The 17,289-nt window shown below is 50.5% G+C and overlaps 9 protein-coding genes across 9 annotated transcripts; 3 read left to right on the plus strand and 6 right to left on the minus strand.

Annotated features, from left to right (window-relative positions):
• Window positions 1-471: 471 nt before the first annotated feature.
• On the minus strand, window positions 472-1,225 carry COCMIDRAFT_101830 (uncharacterized protein; the record flags this gene model as incomplete). The annotated part of the gene is made up of 2 exons (XM_007692214.1): window positions 472-1,110; window positions 1,196-1,225. The coding sequence occupies 2 exons, from the start codon at window positions 1,223-1,225 to the stop codon at window positions 472-474; spliced, it is 669 nt and encodes a 222-aa protein (XP_007690404.1).
• A 1,547-nt stretch (window positions 1,226-2,772) lies between these two features.
• On the plus strand, window positions 2,773-3,859 carry COCMIDRAFT_101794 (uncharacterized protein; the record flags this gene model as incomplete). Its single annotated transcript, XM_007692215.1, has 4 exons — window positions 2,773-2,818; window positions 2,880-3,278; window positions 3,331-3,482; window positions 3,536-3,859. 4 exons carry the CDS (start codon window positions 2,773-2,775, stop codon window positions 3,857-3,859), a joined length of 921 nt encoding a protein of 306 aa, XP_007690405.1.
• A 2,116-nt stretch (window positions 3,860-5,975) lies between these two features.
• On the minus strand, window positions 5,976-6,252 carry COCMIDRAFT_7434 (uncharacterized protein; the record flags this gene model as incomplete). The annotated part of the gene is made up of 2 exons (XM_007692193.1): window positions 5,976-6,002; window positions 6,091-6,252. 2 exons carry the CDS (start codon window positions 6,250-6,252, stop codon window positions 5,976-5,978), a joined length of 189 nt encoding a protein of 62 aa, XP_007690383.1.
• A 1,535-nt stretch (window positions 6,253-7,787) lies between these two features.
• On the minus strand, window positions 7,788-8,099 carry COCMIDRAFT_101809 (uncharacterized protein; the record flags this gene model as incomplete). Its single annotated transcript, XM_007692216.1, has 2 exons — window positions 7,788-7,862; window positions 7,965-8,099. The coding sequence occupies 2 exons, from the start codon at window positions 8,097-8,099 to the stop codon at window positions 7,788-7,790; spliced, it is 210 nt and encodes a 69-aa protein (XP_007690406.1).
• On the minus strand, window positions 8,096-9,178 carry COCMIDRAFT_101820 (uncharacterized protein; the record flags this gene model as incomplete). The annotated part of the gene is made up of 2 exons (XM_007692217.1): window positions 8,096-8,980; window positions 9,059-9,178. 2 exons carry the CDS (start codon window positions 9,176-9,178, stop codon window positions 8,096-8,098), a joined length of 1,005 nt encoding a protein of 334 aa, XP_007690407.1.
• Window positions 9,179-9,530: 352 nt separating this feature from the next.
• Window positions 9,531-10,266, plus strand: COCMIDRAFT_7436 (uncharacterized protein; the record flags this gene model as incomplete). The annotated part of the gene is made up of 2 exons (XM_007692194.1): window positions 9,531-9,862; window positions 9,912-10,266. 2 exons carry the CDS (start codon window positions 9,531-9,533, stop codon window positions 10,264-10,266), a joined length of 687 nt encoding a protein of 228 aa, XP_007690384.1.
• Window positions 10,267-10,463: 197 nt separating this feature from the next.
• COCMIDRAFT_38939 (uncharacterized protein) lies at window positions 10,464-11,665 on the minus strand (the record flags this gene model as incomplete). Its single annotated transcript, XM_007692202.1, has 2 exons — window positions 10,464-11,494; window positions 11,617-11,665. 2 exons carry the CDS (start codon window positions 11,663-11,665, stop codon window positions 10,464-10,466), a joined length of 1,080 nt encoding a protein of 359 aa, XP_007690392.1.
• Window positions 11,666-12,425: 760 nt separating this feature from the next.
• COCMIDRAFT_101786 (uncharacterized protein) lies at window positions 12,426-12,858 on the plus strand (the record flags this gene model as incomplete). Its single annotated transcript, XM_007692218.1, has 2 exons — window positions 12,426-12,630; window positions 12,707-12,858. The coding sequence occupies 2 exons, from the start codon at window positions 12,426-12,428 to the stop codon at window positions 12,856-12,858; spliced, it is 357 nt and encodes a 118-aa protein (XP_007690408.1).
• A 301-nt stretch (window positions 12,859-13,159) lies between these two features.
• Window positions 13,160-16,641, minus strand: COCMIDRAFT_7439 (uncharacterized protein; the record flags this gene model as incomplete). Its single annotated transcript, XM_007692195.1, has 2 exons — window positions 13,160-13,241; window positions 13,295-16,641. The coding sequence occupies 2 exons, from the start codon at window positions 16,639-16,641 to the stop codon at window positions 13,160-13,162; spliced, it is 3,429 nt and encodes a 1,142-aa protein (XP_007690385.1).
• Between the last annotated feature and the right edge of the window lie 648 nt (window positions 16,642-17,289).

The following is a 17,289-nucleotide window of genomic DNA, read 5'->3' on the forward strand; positions in this document are numbered from 1 at the left end:
CTACCACTGACAAGGTCGCATAATTAGCTTTACTGCAAGTACATCCGAAGTACCACCACCGATGGGATCTGGACCCACAATATCGTTACATAAGACCGAGAAATCGCTGTGCATTAACGAAAGTAAGACCATGGCGGTCTCGCCGCGTCACACCCTTTCCATGATCACGCCGAAACTACGCCGCGCCTACCACCGACCAAACGCCACAACTAATAGAAGAACAAACAAATCTCGAGGATCGCAACACTGCATCTCCCAACCTTCTGCTGTCCTCAAAAGTATTGCTCAGATGTATGCCACTAGCGGTCCGTAGATATACATCTTCATGATCATCAACAGATATTCATGTAATGGTCGAAACGCACAGAATACTGAACAAAGCTGACAGACAAGAAGCTGTCTCTCGTATTAGCAATTTGACTCAGACTTTCAATGACGCTTGGACATACTCAACCACCACTGCTGACCTTTTTAGTAGCCCATAGGGAGTCGGCCACTGAGTGCTTCATGAGCATCGCGCAGGAGGGCCTCGTAGTGCTCGCAAAGATCCGGGAATGCTACAATGGCATGCTTGACCGGAAGGGGAATGTCGCAGACAATCTTGCGCCAATCGTTATGACGTCGGCAAACAATACTAATTAGCTCCCTCATGCACTTCAATCCCATGATGCAGATTGTGCGGGCCCATTCCATATCGACAGAGCCGTTCGGATGCTCCAAGTCCTGTGTGGCGGGGTTAATGAGTACAGACCATGCAAAGTTCCCCTGTGATGGGGGTGAAGCTACTGTAGACAAGGTGGCAGGGGCTTTTCCATAGGCAGCGCCGAGCTTGTAGTACTGTGCCCAGACACTGTCGAACGGCTTTGCGAAGGGGTTTGGTGGGGTTTTGTCATGGGAGCCGTTGTAGTCATGCTGACCTCGTCGAAAAGCCATCTCCTGCACAGCCAGGTGCTCAGGGATACCGTTCACAAAAGCTCTCTTAGATGTGACGGGACTGGCTATGGTAAGGGGGCCACGGCTGCTATTGATGGAGGCATCACGTGGTGAGCGCCAGGTCTCGGATACATGATTGACATGTGAGTTGCGGCGAGTTCGCAGTGGGGTAATCGGCTATACAACGATTAGCCTACATTCGTTGAGACATGTTCGGGTTCAGGCAAGCTCTACGAGATGCATAGCCTATAGCGGGACGTACCGTAGCATCACTGCGGCCAACCTGTGACATGGACTGTCCAGACGAGGCGAAAGAACCAGCCGAGGTGCTCCCATCTGATTCAAAGCTTGCTGTAACCATTGGATCCTTGAAGGGGTTGACCGCTTGGAAAGGCGCGGTATGGCCGGTACGATTAGAGTCGCAGTGGTTGGTAGCTTTGCCACCTCCCGCAACTCTACCCTTGGTGGGTGTAAACATCTCAAAGACAGTCAGTAACAGGATTCGAGGGTGACCAAAACACGATAGTGACTTACCTGAGACGATGCCATTACAGAGACAGCTTTGCAGTTCTAGATGCGTCGAATATTGTACAGAAAGTAGAGGTACAATGCGTGCGCGTGTGTGGAGTGAGTGGTGACAGATACAAGTAGAGCTGCAGTTTTTGGCAGCGACGGCAAGCGCCAAGCCCACAATCATAACAACAAACGCCTACGGGCCACCGTTTGCATATGTTCGGCCGTAGGGTGATTGGAATCACCCCAAGTGTAGACGGATCTGGGCTTGGCCGTGCCTTCCGTCTTGGGATGCTTTCTCATGTGGTGAAAGTGAGTCAAGCACTACGATGAGAGAGAGAAGATAAGTGATAACCACACATGTCTGAGGCGTATGTACTTGTAGTAGGGGCTGCGTGAAGCATAGAGAGGTGATGACTAAGATTGGGTATTGGTAATAGTAGTGAAGTGATAAACTAGAAAGTGAGTGACCGGATCTAAAAACACAACGTGGACTAAACGTAAGACGATCAGTATATTGGAAAGCCATATGAACGTACGTGATGGACCAACCAATTTTGAGTGGGATGTCAAGAGAGTGATGATAAGAAAGCAATAGTAGGAAATTAATAGCAAGAAAATGAGTTAGATAGAAAAATAAGAGAAGTTCAAAATAGAAAAAATCACCCAACCTGGATACGAAGCAAATCCCTGTAAGTTCTATTACATGGGAAGGTGAGAGTGGTAGCTTTACTGTCTGTAAAAAACTCAAGGGTGAATTGTTCCCAGAGGGCTTGATTAACAGCGTGGGTATCGTCTTCATGGAGCACTGTTAATATACTGCTGATATAGCATAAACTGCATCCAGTATTAGGGAACCATAGTACTATGAATATGAGAGCGAGTTTTTTTGGACATGGTATGTTGTATGTAAGACTGACGAAATATTCGTAGCACATCAAAGTGGTCACGCGATCTCACAAGGGTTGGATGAAAATACTGACAGCACAGCTGCAACTGAGAAAACATAAGGATTCTCACGTTGGGGAGCCATTGAAAATGTATGAAAGATAATAGAGGGCGAATGTGACATGAAAATAACGCGCGAAGCTTCATGTTTATGGCGCGAGATGTAGGCGAAAAGTCTTGACGTTTTCGACGATGATGTAGTGGCACCGAGGGGGATCGCGAAGCCGGGATCGTCCGACAAGCGGCGGCCACCAATCACATGCAGCGAGTTGTCATAACCGAGGGAACTTGAGTGGCGCCCCAATGCTCCAACTTCAATGATACCAACACCTTGACCTCTGAGCCCACCCGACACTCTCCACTCCACACCACCTAGCTATGGCTTGCACTCGCGCTCTTACTCGTCTGGCGCTGAGACCAGCTGGTATGCTCGACCACGCGGTCCTCTTCGACAGCCATTGAGCACTGCTAACACCTTGCGACAGCCGTCCGGCCGGCAGTTTTCTCTCGCAGCTTCGCCTCTGTTACCGACGTCCACGCTCGCGACCCCATCTCCAAGACTGCCGAAAAGATTGTGCCTGATGCCGCGCGGAAACCTATTCCAGAGAGCGAGACGTCCAACGTCAAAGAGTCTTCACCCACCAAAGATGCCAAAATGAAGACTTTCCACGTCTACCGCTGGAATCCTGACGAGCCCACATCCAAGCCCAAGATGCAATCGTACACTCTGGACCTGAACAAGACCGGACCCATGATGCTGGATGCACTCATCAGGATTAAGAACGAGATGGACCCAACCTTGACCTTTAGGCGGAGTTGTCGTGAGGGTATTTGCGGAAGCTGCGCCATGAACATTGACGGAGTCAACACATTGGCATGCCTTTGTATGTGGAATAAACCAGCAGATTGTGGTTGCAATACTAACAACAATCACAGGCCGCATCCCCACTGACACAGCCAAGGAGTCTCGCATCTACCCGCTCCCCCACATGTACGTTGTCAAGGACCTTGTGCCAGACATGACGCTTTTCTACAAGCAATATCGTTCCGTCAAGCCATACCTGCAGCGATCCACCCCCGCACCAGATGTACGTACATGAATTGACCCTACCTCTAGGAATATGCACTAACAATTGGCCAGGGTCGTGAGTTCCGTCAGTCCAAGGAAGACCGCAAGAAGCTCGACGGTCTTTACGAATGCATTCTCTGCGCCTGCTGCTCAACTTCGTGCCCTTCGTACTGGTGGAATCAGGAGGAGTACCTTGGCCCTGCTGTCCTCCTCCAGTCCTACCGATGGATCGCCGACTCGCGTGATGAGAAGAAGGCCGAGCGCCAGGACGCACTCAACAACAGCATGAGCTTGTACCGATGCCACACCATTCTTAATTGCTCAAGGACATGCCCCAAGGGACTGAACCCTGCGCTGGCTATTGCCGAGATCAAGAAGAGCATGGCTTTTACATAAATACACAAAACCAGGGGTTGATGAGTAGTGCTGCCAGGTAACATTCGCTGTATGTATGTGCGGTTGATTGTTTTTTAGTAACCAGGCTTGTATATTTTGAGACTTGTAGTAAACAAATCCAAGCGACTTATTTCACGTGGTTAATTCTCCAACGTTTGATGCGCACGGGTCTATCTCAATATGTGCTGATCTGTATTAAACTTTAAAAAAAATCCGAAACTATTTTTCTGACTAGTCATGCTTTCTCAGTTCGTTCCTCCAACGCATGTTTTTGGCTCTAATCCTCAACTCCCATACACGATCGTCTGCTTCAAGGACTGAAGCGGATCGAGTTTGCGGCCCCCTGTCTTCTCCATCAATACTAACCCTGAAATTGTCGCTGCTTGAACACTTGATACATAGCACTCTGTAAGTCAGGATGCGGTTCCGTTCATTGAGATCATTGGCATTTTTTTGCTCTTCCTCTCTTCACGCGGCGGGCGAGGACGTGTATTTTCAATGTGCTCAATAGCCCCGGAATCCCGGAGCCTTTTCTGTTATAATCTACGTATGAGATATATTCGCGCAAAAAGTGACATTGGAAAAGAGGAGGTTCAGGTGACTTTTTCTCTACATTACTAAGCATTATTTTGATTTGAGCCAAGGAAATGAGCCCTTAATTGTATGCTTACTCTTTTATTTTCATTTGTTAGCCTCTGGATGAATGGGTCGGGGGGTGGGGGGCTAGAGCACGACGGGACGTATTTGCCCCGATTTTTCCCAGAAAAAAAAAACATACGAATACACCATGTTCACTCTGTAAATGTTGTGATAATGAGAGTACTCAGCAAAAGATATTAACAGATAATTCCTTAATAATAATAGTTCCTTAGTTGCCGCTACGATATTGCCGCTGCTTTACTTGCACCTAAATCGCCGTTTGGCACTTGTAATGATCTCTCAACTCCCCCCCTCTCCCTATACTCCATCAACAAGGACAAAAGAAATATTAAAACATAGCAGACTTTTGTTCAGCAAAAAAAATCTCAGCTGTGACTATTCCATATCCACCATCACTATCAAACAATATGTTCTAAACAGTGTTAACTTTTACCAGAGCAATAAATATACCACAAATGGTAAAGCATCCGCACTTATTCCGCATCTACCCACCAATCACTATCCCCTCACCTTGCAGACCCTCGACTTCATTGGCCTCAGTGCAAACATACTTTACCAATTTGGAGAAGAAGAAGAAGAAGAAGAAGAAGAAGAAGAAGAGAAAAGCAATTCTAACACTCCCCTATTTCCATTCATCCGCCGAGACGTTTTGCTATTCAATTGATTTGTTGAATTTCAAGGGCAGTTATGCAAGAACCAGTAGTGATTAGGCGATTTGCGGCTCGCGCTAAGGAGATGTGTGTGAGAGAGAGAGAGCGCGCGGAGATTGGGGATCCACTTTTGATGCAGGTACGTGGTCCTTTTTTTTCTCTTTGCTTGTCCCTTCTTCCCTCCCCACCCCCCATCCCCACCCTTAGGGGTCTAGTCGGGTTGGCAGTGGGAAGAGAGGGTGTGGGGAGGGAGGAAGGTAGTGGTAGTTAGTATGGAGGCGGGTTGGAAATGGCTGTGAGAAGAGAGAGGGATGTTCGGAGTGCGAATTGGTTACATGGGTAAACAACGGTCAAAAAGTCGCGGAGTCCAAAAACGTACTACTTAGCCGATATGATCAACAGTGAGGCGGTGACCTACCACATCTTCCGCTCTACGCTCGAGTCACGCAGCATGTCCTTAACAGAGCTCTATGGCAACACTGTGTCGAATTGGGAGGTGTAGATTTAGTGAATGAAATTGTTTGTTGAGGTATCTCGATTTGTTCATTATTACTACGGGTCCCGATACAATCAGGATTATCCGCAAACCATGTCGCAGTTCTCATCAAAGAAAAGCTCATGTAAAGTAGGTTGTACGCGAATATTCAAACACATTATACACAAGCCTCGTGCCCGTACAACATTGTGACATGAAGCCTTCTGACTTTGGTATCGTGGGTCATGAATTCTTGTCCCTTTGCTCTCCACCCTTAGAAGCTGAATGTATATTGCTCCTTCCACTCCCGCGCAAATCGACTTGGGGTATCTTATGCGACGCCCTTGCTGGCTTGCCTCTGTTGCGATTGTTAGTACACTGTTGGAAAAGCGCAACAGTAGAAGAAGAAGAAGAAGAAGAAGAAGAAGAAGAAGTATGGCACGTACCTTCTTGTTGATGAACATGGCAAGGAACAGAACGGCGACGAGGAAAACAATGCAAAAGACAACAATGACACCGGGCTCGCGCTGGGCCCAGTTGTCGCGCTTAGCAAGCTGGTGGAGGGTGTACTCGGCGCGAGCGGCGAGAGGCATGCTGATGGCGGCCATTGTGAAGGTAGGTTTCTGCGCGAGAAGAAAAGTCAGAAAGGGTGTTGGAAGACGATGCGGTGCGGAATGCAAGATTCGCGGAGGTTAAGATGTAGTTAAGACAATTGACGGATGGTCCGACGGAGGCTCGGCGATCTTGCGCGAAGGGGTTGGGAATGCCGCCCAAGCACTTGGTCCGTGTCGCAAAACTACATTGTTTCGATGGGCGGGAGGATGCGACGATGCGACGTAATGGCCCACCCCGGCCCCCAACAGAGCTCCAGCGGAAAAGGCGGTGGCATGGAAAGCTTACATTTACGAAATTAATCGGACCTTGGTGGAAGTTGACGAGCTGGGTAGAAACAGCTTTTGTTTAGGAGCTGTTGCTAATTGACAAGAAGGCTGGTCAGCGCGATTCGGTTGGATCCCACGGTGGTGTGATGGTTGTGAAGGAGCTTGGCGGTGGGAATTGAGATGGCGCAGGTCAAACAGCGGTGCAGCGTCAAAAAGCGAAAACAGAAGCCTTAATACTCGAAGCGCTGATAGTCGGCTTTTTAAGTGCGCGCCTTTGCCGAAAATTTCTGCAGTTGATGAGGCATTTTGTATGGCCCGCGGTCCTAGCGGGTTGCCCGGGAGCTCCAAGCTTGCAAGGGTAGATGTGCACGCAGTTCGGCCGGGGTGGAGAGGCAATGACGGAATGATTAGTACGTACCTTTGTTGGGTGAGATGCTTCGTTTGGTGTAGTCAAACAAGGGCAGGTTGGGTGAAATGCGGCGTGGATGTGTTACGGATTGTGAGATGACAGTGGGATGGAAGAAGCAGCAGCAGCAGCGTTCGAGCAGAGGAGAATTACTAATGGCTAGGAGCTAGCAACGTCGCAATGAAGGGTTGAGGAAGCTAGCTAACAAATGGGTTGAAAGAGCGACGTCACGTGTGCCAATGGCGCGGCATGCAATCCCACACTATCGGCATCCATTCGTACGAGGTGCGATGAGCGTTGCTATCATCCGGTGTCGCTTATTAGAGTAAAGAAGGGTCTTGAGCGGCTCTCCCATGGTTACGTAGCTGTTCACCGTAGGTCCTTTACTACACCTACATACTTAGTACTCTCCACGACCTCCACAGGAGCATGGCGTCGCTGCAAGCCGCCGCTGACGCTACCCATCGGCTCCACCCAGCCGCGTCCAAGTTCCCTGCGACACGGTTGAGTGTTGCTGTTTCGGTGATAGCAGCAGCAGCGGCATTGGCTGCACTTATGTCATCAGCCAATGCTTATCTTTTCTGACTGATGGTTCCATTTGCCGCCCTACTCCGAGTCGGCCGCGAGCCTAGAGCCGACGGTGGCATGCCATGCAAAAGATAGACCGAGCACACCGGAAGCCAAAACAATACAACCACCCCGATAATCCCTCATTTCCCACGCGCCTCGCCTCGCCTTGCCTGGCGCTGGCACTGTCCGGTGTTCGGTGCCCGATGCCGACAGCGCCGGCTGCTGCTCAGATGGACAGTTGGGTGGGAGTCAGGTTGGCTGGATTAGTGTGTTTCCGCGATCCTCGCTAAGCTTCTGCAATGCTTGCCCCCCGCATCTTGGCAAACATTGGCGTCTTGACGGTGACTCGTGTGGGCCATGTCTGACGCATTGCAGCGCTCATGTCAACGCTCCTCTCCTCGTGCATATGCAGCAGTTGTGGCGAGCTCGACGGCCAGCACTCCCACGGCCATAGACATTCAACGTCACTCTCACCCTCACGCCCTCGCTCGCCTGCAAAACCAATATTGCTGATATCAACAATATTGGCGTAGCGCACACGCTCCATGACTCGGGCCGTATCTAATACGACGCCAGGCACAAAGCAATCATCTATCATCCCATCATAACAACTGCAATGTGCAACCACCCGTCCAGGTACGCTGCGGCACGTACCAAATCCTCCACGCTCGCCCCCAAGGGTAGTGCTGCCCCGTGGAGCACTGCTTGTGCCAGTAAGGGACTTCGCCTGCTCGGAAATAAGCCAGGTAGCACGTGATTGAGTGCTGTGCCGATGGTCTGTGGTTGCCCTGTTGCCCCTGTTAGCCTCACTTGCCCTTCACACCGCAACCACATGCACCTACTAGACGACAGACTCGGTGTGACCAGTCTTTGCACAATCCTCAAACTCCCGGGCGCCGTCTCTTCCTGCACACCCTCCGTCGCTGCATGCGGCAAATACAGTCTGACCGGTAAATGTCTCAGACTGACTCCCTGGGGGTTGAGTAGTTTTTGGTTGATGGGGTTATATAGCGCAAACTCGTGTTTCTTAACTCCCTCCCACAGCTGCGTGCTATCCTCCTTACTCAGAAACATGACCGTCTTCCCCGTGCCCGTCCTCAGGTAGTCTGCCTCCTTGACGCTTTGAATGAACAAGTCGTTGAGATGCTTGCCGTCATTATCGAGTTGTACCAACTGCTCGGTCGGATAGTCTGAAAAGTGAACCGTGAGACGCCATGGAAGCCGCCTGTGTTCCTCTTCGCCGCCTTCCACCTGGTGTGTTGGTGCGGCGTCTACGTCTGCGTCTGGGGGATATGCAGGCTCAGCTCCAGAGTAGAGGTCGTATAGGAGGCCAAGGGGATAATGCCACTTCAACGGAACACCTTCGTAAGAGAGCCACGCATCTTTCGGGCTGACATCCGGGTAGATGAGGCTGCGCGAGAAGAAGCTATGCAGCTTGTGGATCAACAAGCCAAGGTACGAGATCCGTGGGAATTGTATCTAGCAGACTCGTCAACACACAACTCTCATCCTGCATACAGCGCCTCATCAAACAGCAACATGCTTCCTTCCACGTACTATGTAAGGATCCGACTCATCGTACGTCCTGCAGTCGCCCTTGTGCAGCCGTATCTCGAGGGGGATGCTCCCGTTCCAGGTGCTTTGTCGCAGTCTGCCTGTGACGTCTTTGGAAGCCATCAAAGCGAATGCATCCAAGATGCACGTTGCAAGCCCGCCTGCTGAGAGGGTCTAGGCACACACGAGCGATAGTGGGGTGGCCCCCAAAGGCTGTCACGACTATGGCGGGGTAAAAGTCAGCAACCATACAGGGAAGCAGAAGCTCGGGCAGCCTAGTAACCCCTCGCACCCTTCCCCTGAGTCTCTTGCCAACGCGTCGTCTCTGTGACAACCGCAAATTCCCCACGACGTTATGTAAATCAATGTACGCTGGCGGTTTCAGCCATGCCCTTTCTACTTTCCCTGCATCATCGCGACAACAAGTGGTGTGACAGCGTACATGGGTGACTTACTAACGCAACATAGCTGGACCATGGACGTGGCACTGAGCCGCAAACGCTCGCGCCTGGCCCTCGACGATGACGACGATCTGCCACCAAAAAGGGAGCCGTCGCCTGCGCCATCTCCGTTTGGAGACACTCTGAAGAAATCAAAAACACAGTGCGAGCTGGAAGAGCTGGAAATCATACGCCCGGAAGATGCGTGGACTGTCGATGTAGACGCCATACTAGCCAGCAATGTGCTCGCAGCACCACCGGATAGTAAGCTACAGGCGCATAATAACTGGGCCAGATATCAACGAGGCCAGTCGATAACTGTGCTGTGCGTGCAAGGTAATGTTCAGATACACTTTGAGCTCTTATGGTACGATGCGTTCCAAATCCATTAAAAACCCACAATTGACATCCCATAGCTCGGCCTTGCCAGACCTCTACAAACTCTCGCCCTCGCTCCAAGCCCTTGTTCTCTGTCATGACCCTTCTACACATCGCCTCTCTCCATCTGCACCCTTTTCGCTCCCTTTAGTACAGGCTGCCACCACATCCAACAACCACTTTGTGCGGCTGGGTCTCTTGCATCCTCTGGGCGGAGGAAAGTTCCCATTAGATGCGCTCGTTGTCTTGGATAGAAATGCAAAGAGGAGACTGGTTTTGCCGTTTGGATGGGGCGCTGGCAAACACGCGGGGACGCCTGCGGGCCGAAGCATACAGATGACACTGATGCGCTTACTAAGAAGTTGCGTTGAGCAATTGCAGCAGGAAAGCTGATATTACAGAAATTCAAATCCATATCGGATGCCCCATTTTGGCACATCGTTAAATCCATTCGGACCCTGGACCCAGAATGCTCAATCGTGAAAGACTTGTAAAAGCATCAGATCCAAATGGACTGAGGTGTATATCAATTCGCAACTCTAAATTGTCTAATTCTTGATATGAGGGTATCTACACATAGGCAGCGCCGTCTATGCTATCTTCTCCACTGTCAATGTCCCCGGCGCGTTGCCTTCCAACGCTACAAGCCCGCTTGACTCAATCTCCTTCTTCCACTTTGTAGACTCGTACCTCGCCGTAATTACGGTAAGCCTCAGTGCTGGCTCCTCTTTCGATTCCTCGCTTGCAGGCAAGGCTACAGGTGTAAATGTCCAACGGCCAAACGCCCAGTTCAGAATATATCTCGCTCTTCCCTCTGGTACCTGCTGAGTTGATGCGGGTGTAGTGTCTAAAGACTTGGGTGGTGTAATAGCATAAAGTATACCCTTGATTCGGTATACTTCATCCTTGGTTGGGTCTTGCAGGAACTTTGCCAGTTTCGACGTATCCACGCTCCCCGCCTTGTCCTCGCTCTTGAGCGTCACAGTCAGGACCTCTACCTCACTCGAATGCCCGTGATCATGCTCATGCGTATGTGCCCCGTCCTTCGTTTCCTCTGTAACGCCTGCAAGCCGCGCATCCAAGCCAAACACAATATCCTTGTCCACCCAGCCCTTGCGACTCTTGGTCCTGGGGATCTGTGGCTCCACCTCGAGCGCCAGAATGGCGTCTTCCACATCTTCCAACCGTCTCTCGCTGACCAGCTCATGCTTGTTCAACACAATGAGGTCAGTGTACCGCGCCTGCATTTTCGCCGTGATACTCGTGTCTTCGTATCCCTTCCAGTTCTCTACGTCAATGACACTCATTACGCCGTCGAGCACATATTTGCCCGTCTCGCGACTCAGCCGGTTGACCTCCATGGCCAGCGTGGCCGGGAAGGCAGACCCAGACGTCTCGATTACAATGCGATCGGGTTCTACATCGCGGGCGAGCGTTTCGAGCGCGTCGGATAACTGGCCTACGAGGTTGCAGCATATACAGCCGTTGAGCAGCTCTTGCACACCAGAAATGGCCGCAGACGACGCGAGCGCAGTGTCTACCTTGACATCGCCATACTCGTTCTTGAGGAGCGCGAGCTTGTACGACGGGGGCAGCTGGGGGATAAGGTTTAAGATGAGGGCTACGTGGTGTTAGCAGGAGGGAACCAAGAAACATGCACGCATGCATTCAATATCTGTGAGATTGCAGGGTAACAGAAAGACTGATAAGCAAGGATGAGTAGTAAGTGAGTGTGCAACATACTCGTCTTTCCCGAGCCCAGAAACCCCGTGATGATGGTAATGGGTATCATCACGTCAAAGCCCCCCAAAAAGGCTTGAGCCAGCGGTTACGTTGTAGTACGTTGAGAGAATAGGAAACAAGTTTAACCGACAGCAATGACGCTCTAAATCCAAAGCGGTCGCAAGTACTTGCGCCTAGAGGACAAAAAGGAAAGAGCCGAAATGATGAAATCCGATTCGAAAAGCTTCCCCCCCCGGCACGTGTCAAACACACGCTCACTCAACACATCCCCCCCGCCCCCCAACCTCTTAGCAACGATAAAAAAACGTGCTAGCTTGTCAGCTCTGGCGCGGGACAGTGGTGCGGCGGGGGTCCCTAACTAATGACGTCGGCGCGCAGCCCGCGCGGGGCAGTGCTAATCGCCAATGGGGCAAGTCACCACTACACATTCAAGGTACAAAGAGCGGTAGACCAGATAGACGAGTAGCCTATCAAACCATTGTTTTTCTCAGCTGGCGGCTGAAATGATGCAGTCTTGGTATTCTTGTCATCGAGGGGAAGGGGGGAAAGCTCAGATCTTGGTTCTAATCTCCCCGTTGCTTGCTTCCTTTCCCGCAGCCCGCCCCCCCCTTCTTAGGTTGTTCGAACCTTTTTTTTCCTGTATAAATAGGTCTTCCCCTCCCCCCTTCCTGGTTGCAATAGAAGCTTTTCTTTCTTCTCTCAAGCATCAACAATCAAAACAAGCCCTTTCTGATTAAATCCTGCTACCTACTACTTTACCTCACTTCTCAATCGTCTAACGCTTATACCTAAACCGTATAATTTTCATCATGGACTTCGTCAACAAACTCGCCGGCGGCCAGAGCCAGGGCCAGAACCAGGGCCAGTCCGTAAACGAGCAGGTCGTCAGTGACCAGAACGCAGGACAGCAATCATCAGGCTCGGGTGGCTTCCTCGGCGGCATTGGCAACAAGCTCAACGAGGCTGCTGGCGGCGGCAAGGCTAGCGAGAAGAACGAGGATTACCTTGACAAAGGTATATTGGTCTTTATTTACTATCCTCCTTTCCTTTCTCTCTCTCTCTCTCTTTTTACTGACAAACACGTGTACAGGCGTCGACTTTGTCCAAGAAAAGTTCCTCGGCCAGGGTCCTCAGGACAACGAGTCTGCTCTCGAGCAGGCCAAGGACGAGCAGATTAGCGACTTCATCCGTGGACAGTACAAGAATACTACCGGAAAGGACCTGCCCTTCGAGGACAAATAAGCTTGTCGTCATGAAGAAAGGTTGCAGGCGCTGGGAGCTATGGCCTTGAGAATGACGGCTACGGCAGTACATGTCTTGCTGGCCAATAATGATGCTGTTATGATAGTCATGAAATGAAATAACGATGATCTGTATCAATTGTCTACACTTTCGTTTGTGGTGTTTGTTGTATTTTCATGCGATTGATGTCGCAGGTAACGTATCTCTAGTACCAAACGCCTATTATCTACCTGATATTGCATTATATGAGGATTGATCTCTGTGCGCCAAATACGTAGTCCTCCTATTGTTGTCACACTCTTTACAACTGCTCGATTCCCTCAACAAACTTGTCAAGCATTGCTTCCGAATCATCACTCAACAGACCTTTCATCATGCGCGATCTATCCATCGTTAGTTCTCCTTTCTCCCTATCAAGTTATCACCATGCACTTACAGATTTGCCAGCTTGTGAACCTCCATGCTCTGCTCCAACTCTGCGCTCTTCACCTCCGCCACATCAATAACCTTATCGGGCACTCTCGCCAACCGAGCGACATTGAGTCCGTATGACCGATGACTAATACCTTCTGTTGCTTCGTACAAAAACACCACTTCCCTTCCACCATTCTGTTCTTCAAACCGCATGTGCACATTCTTCAACTGGCCATCAGGAAATCGCGACGGCACCTTGGCAAGGTGCTGGTAGTGCGTGATGAATAGCGTCAGAGACTGCAAGTCACGAATGACGTAGTCGAGCACTGCTTCGGCTATGGCAACACCGTCGAAGGTCGAAGTGCCGCGACCAAGCTCGTCGAGGATAACGAGTGAGCGCGGGGTTGCGGATTTGAGGATATCGGATGTTTCGTTAAGTTCGACCATGAATGTCGACTCGCCTTTAAGCATGTTGTCGAATGCGCCCATGCGAGTAAACACTGCGTCTAGCATTCCTAGACGTGCCTCGCTGGCTGGAACGTAGGACCCGATTTGTCCCATGATGGTGATCAGAGCGGCAGAGCGTACGAAAGAGGATTTTCCGCCCATGTTAGGACCTGTTACGAGAAGGGCACGAGTCGAGTCGTGCGATAATGAGAGATCATTTGGCACGTAGCTATCGAGAAGTAGCTGCTCAACCATTGGATGTCGACCGCCGGTGATGTTGATTTGAATATCGTCTGTGAAAGTGGGCTTTACGTAGCCTGGCTGATTTGCTAGGGTAGCGAGAGACAGAAGAGCGTCAAGCGTAGCTAAAGAAGCTATGCAATCTCGCAGTTGCTGGTACTTGGATGAGATCTCCTCCAGTAGACGCATGTAGGCTCTATCACACGCGGCGGCAAGTGACTCTTTGTACTGATCCCGCTCTTGGAGCATACGCTTGACTTCTGGAGTGTGGAAGCGAAGAGTAGTCTTGGTAGCGGAGATTTGCTGCCATGATGCAGGGACTTTCTTCTCCTCGGCTGATTTCCTCTTGACTTCAATCAGGTACTCAATACCCGCAACGGTGACGTAGTCCACCTTGCTCTTCCCAAGCTTTGCTGCTGCCTCTTTGCGGTGTGTGTTGAGGTCATCTTCTACCGACGCAATGCTGAGCTTCAGATCGTTGATGTCCTCCGCTTCATGCTCCTCTCGGAAGAATGAGTACTTATCGTCATCTTTGGCGGCACTCGCGTTGATCTTGTCAAGGAAGCCATTCAAGTCCTCATATATCTTTGGAACATTTGAGACAGCTTCACTCAGTAGTGTTGACGAGAAGCCGCTTTGCTCAGGTGTCTGAGCAGATAAGTATTGGCTTGATATTTCTTGAAGCGCCTGCAAAGCTGATAGGAGTTCAGGTCTCGTGCATTTCTTGTAGTATATCCGGATGAGGACTTTCTCAAGATCAGTCTTGATCTTTCCCAACACAAACCTCAATTTATCCACGGGTATGGTGTGTTCGCCTTCCTTGAGCTCTTCAACAGCCGCAATGCGCTCTTCCAACTTGGCTTTATCAATCAGTGGTCGACCAACCCATTTCCTGAGCAGCCGTTGTCCGAAGCGAGTCTTTGTCCGATTCATGGTCCAGAACAGACTGCCTTTTGAAGTGAAGTCTGTCTGGTTTTGGTAAATCTCCAGACTGGACAATGTGTTTCCGTTGAGCAGCATGTATGATCGTGCGCTGAAGGGCTGAAAATACTTGGTAAGATCGAAGACATGTTCCAGCCCGTACTCGGTGAGGTATGTAATCATGGCAGATAGACATATAGTAACGTGCTCTGATAGTTGATGCACCTTGTCTAGGACCGCACCTTGCTTTTCTGAATCAGCGTCTGCACTGGATTTCATTTTACCTGCATAGAAGTTCGAGATGTGACTGTAGGCTTGTGCAGCCATTGTTTTGGGCTTCTCCACCCTCTCCACTCGTGACCTGTCTCCAAATACATTGGTCTTGCTGGCTGAGAGGTGTTCTATCAGCTTATTGGTAGCTTTGGACAGATCACCAACCACCAGAAATTCAGCTGGCGCAATATGGAGCAGGCGCGTCTCGATCTCGCTACGCATGAAGCTGTCCTCAAAGTCATCGTAGATGATATCGCCTGTTGCCGGTTGTACAGCTACCAGTCCGACCTGGACCTTCTCGTCTGTACCCCAACCCTTGGCATTGCTCTCGGTGATGCAAAGCAGATATCCAGTCGACTGTGCACTAGCACCTGAACCCTCGGTTGGTGTTTCCAGGCCTTCCACGTCATCTACATATGTGCCTTTGGTGTAAAGGTTTGTGAGTTTTCGAACAAATGGTGCGTTTCTGTTGTTGCCAGCCGCCTTGAGCGCTGCTGTTTCGACCTGGCGCACCACACCCACTTTGTGGTTTGCCTGTACAAGACGTTTGACATGGACTTGCAGGCGATGGGTGGGAAAACTCGCAGACGCAAATTTGTCCAAGTGCGCCTCAGAAGGGTGCTCGTCGTAGCGAAATTTTCCTGGTATGCAAACGATTCCTAGCTCCTTCGATGCGATTCTTGCGTCTTCACCAAAGAACTTGTACTTGTATCCAACCTCCATAATGATGACAGTGTCGAGGTGCTTGCGCTTGATATCGAGATATTGGATTTCCATAGGCGTCAACTTGCTGGCCTTTTTTGTGGCGACGGCTTTTTTGCCCTTGACAGGCTTTGGCGGGGGCTCTTCTTCGTCATCTTCGTCGCCTTCGCCCTCTTCCTCATTGGCATTATCCTCTGAAATGATCTTGTTCCGCCTTCGCAGCTCAGCAAAGCTATCAGGCCGACCCAGCTTCTTCACAAACTTCTCGTGTAGCTTCTCCTTTTGCTTCTGGGCAGCAGCGGCATCTTCCTCATCCTCATCGTCGTCGTCTGGTTTGTTCTCATCTTGAATCGCTGGTGATGAGGAGAACAGAAACTTGGAGGTTCTGTCGGTAATTCTGGGGGGTTTCGATGTACCCGAGGTAGTGACGGATGTGTGCGTAGGTGATTGTTGCGGAGAGGCATTTTTGGTGAAGCGAACGCGTTTGGAAGGCGAGGACCGACCTGAGTCTTGTGGTTGATCATCGTCATGTACTGCGCGCTTACGGAGAGTAAGAGGCGCCCTTATTGGAAGACCATCTTCTTCGTCATCGTCACTATCGTCTTTCTGGGTCGTGCCGTTGGTGGCGGGCGGAGACTTTGTTCTTGGTGGAGATGCGGGAGTGGCAGCGGGAGCGGCAGAAGTGGTAGCAGCAGCTTTGGGGGGTTGCGCCGGCTTGCGCGTGAAGAAGCTCGATATTGTCGGCTGGGTACTCTTCTGGGACGATTGACTGCTTTTCGGCGCCATTGGACCGTTTGTAGGTTGTAGGAAATAGATGGTCGGTGTGCAGGTGGAGAAAGCTGGAGACGCGTAACGAGCATCGCGACTCGCGCCTTGCGACCTGGTTACATCACGGTGTCACGTTTCTGGGGTTTTTAGCCGTGCTTGGGCCTTGTACCCCACACAGAGATAAGAGCGTCGAATAATGGACCATGGCTAAATCGTCGGGCTATTTTTTTGGACCCTTTTGCATTGGCCGCCCCTACTCTTTACATGCGGTATGCAGCCTTTGGATGTTGGCTATCGAACCTTAAGATAGAGTTTGGCAGATTGACTTGTGGAAAAAAAGAGGCATCTATGATTACCTGATAAGCAGCTAGGGACCCCATGATACATGACTGTCATCACCGCAGAACCATATCGCTCTAGATCGGCTCACGATCTTCTTCAATGGTCCTCCCTCAACACTTCTTGCGTTATTTTTCGCCCAGATCACGACCAACGCCAAAATCTCCAAGTACCGCAGACGGCCCGGCTTTAAGATACTATCTCTTCGCCTTTCAGCGCTATCATCAGAATTTTCTTGACCATGTCCGTAGTAATGCCTAGAACCTCGTACGCTTTTCATGCGAGCTTCCGCTTTGCGTAGCTTGCGCTAAACACTTTCAGTAACTG

Source organism: Bipolaris oryzae (genome assembly GCF_000523455.1).
Source record: "Bipolaris oryzae ATCC 44560 unplaced genomic scaffold scaffold_122, whole genome shotgun sequence".
Classification (NCBI taxonomy): Eukaryota; Fungi; Ascomycota; class Dothideomycetes; order Pleosporales; family Pleosporaceae; genus Bipolaris; species Bipolaris oryzae.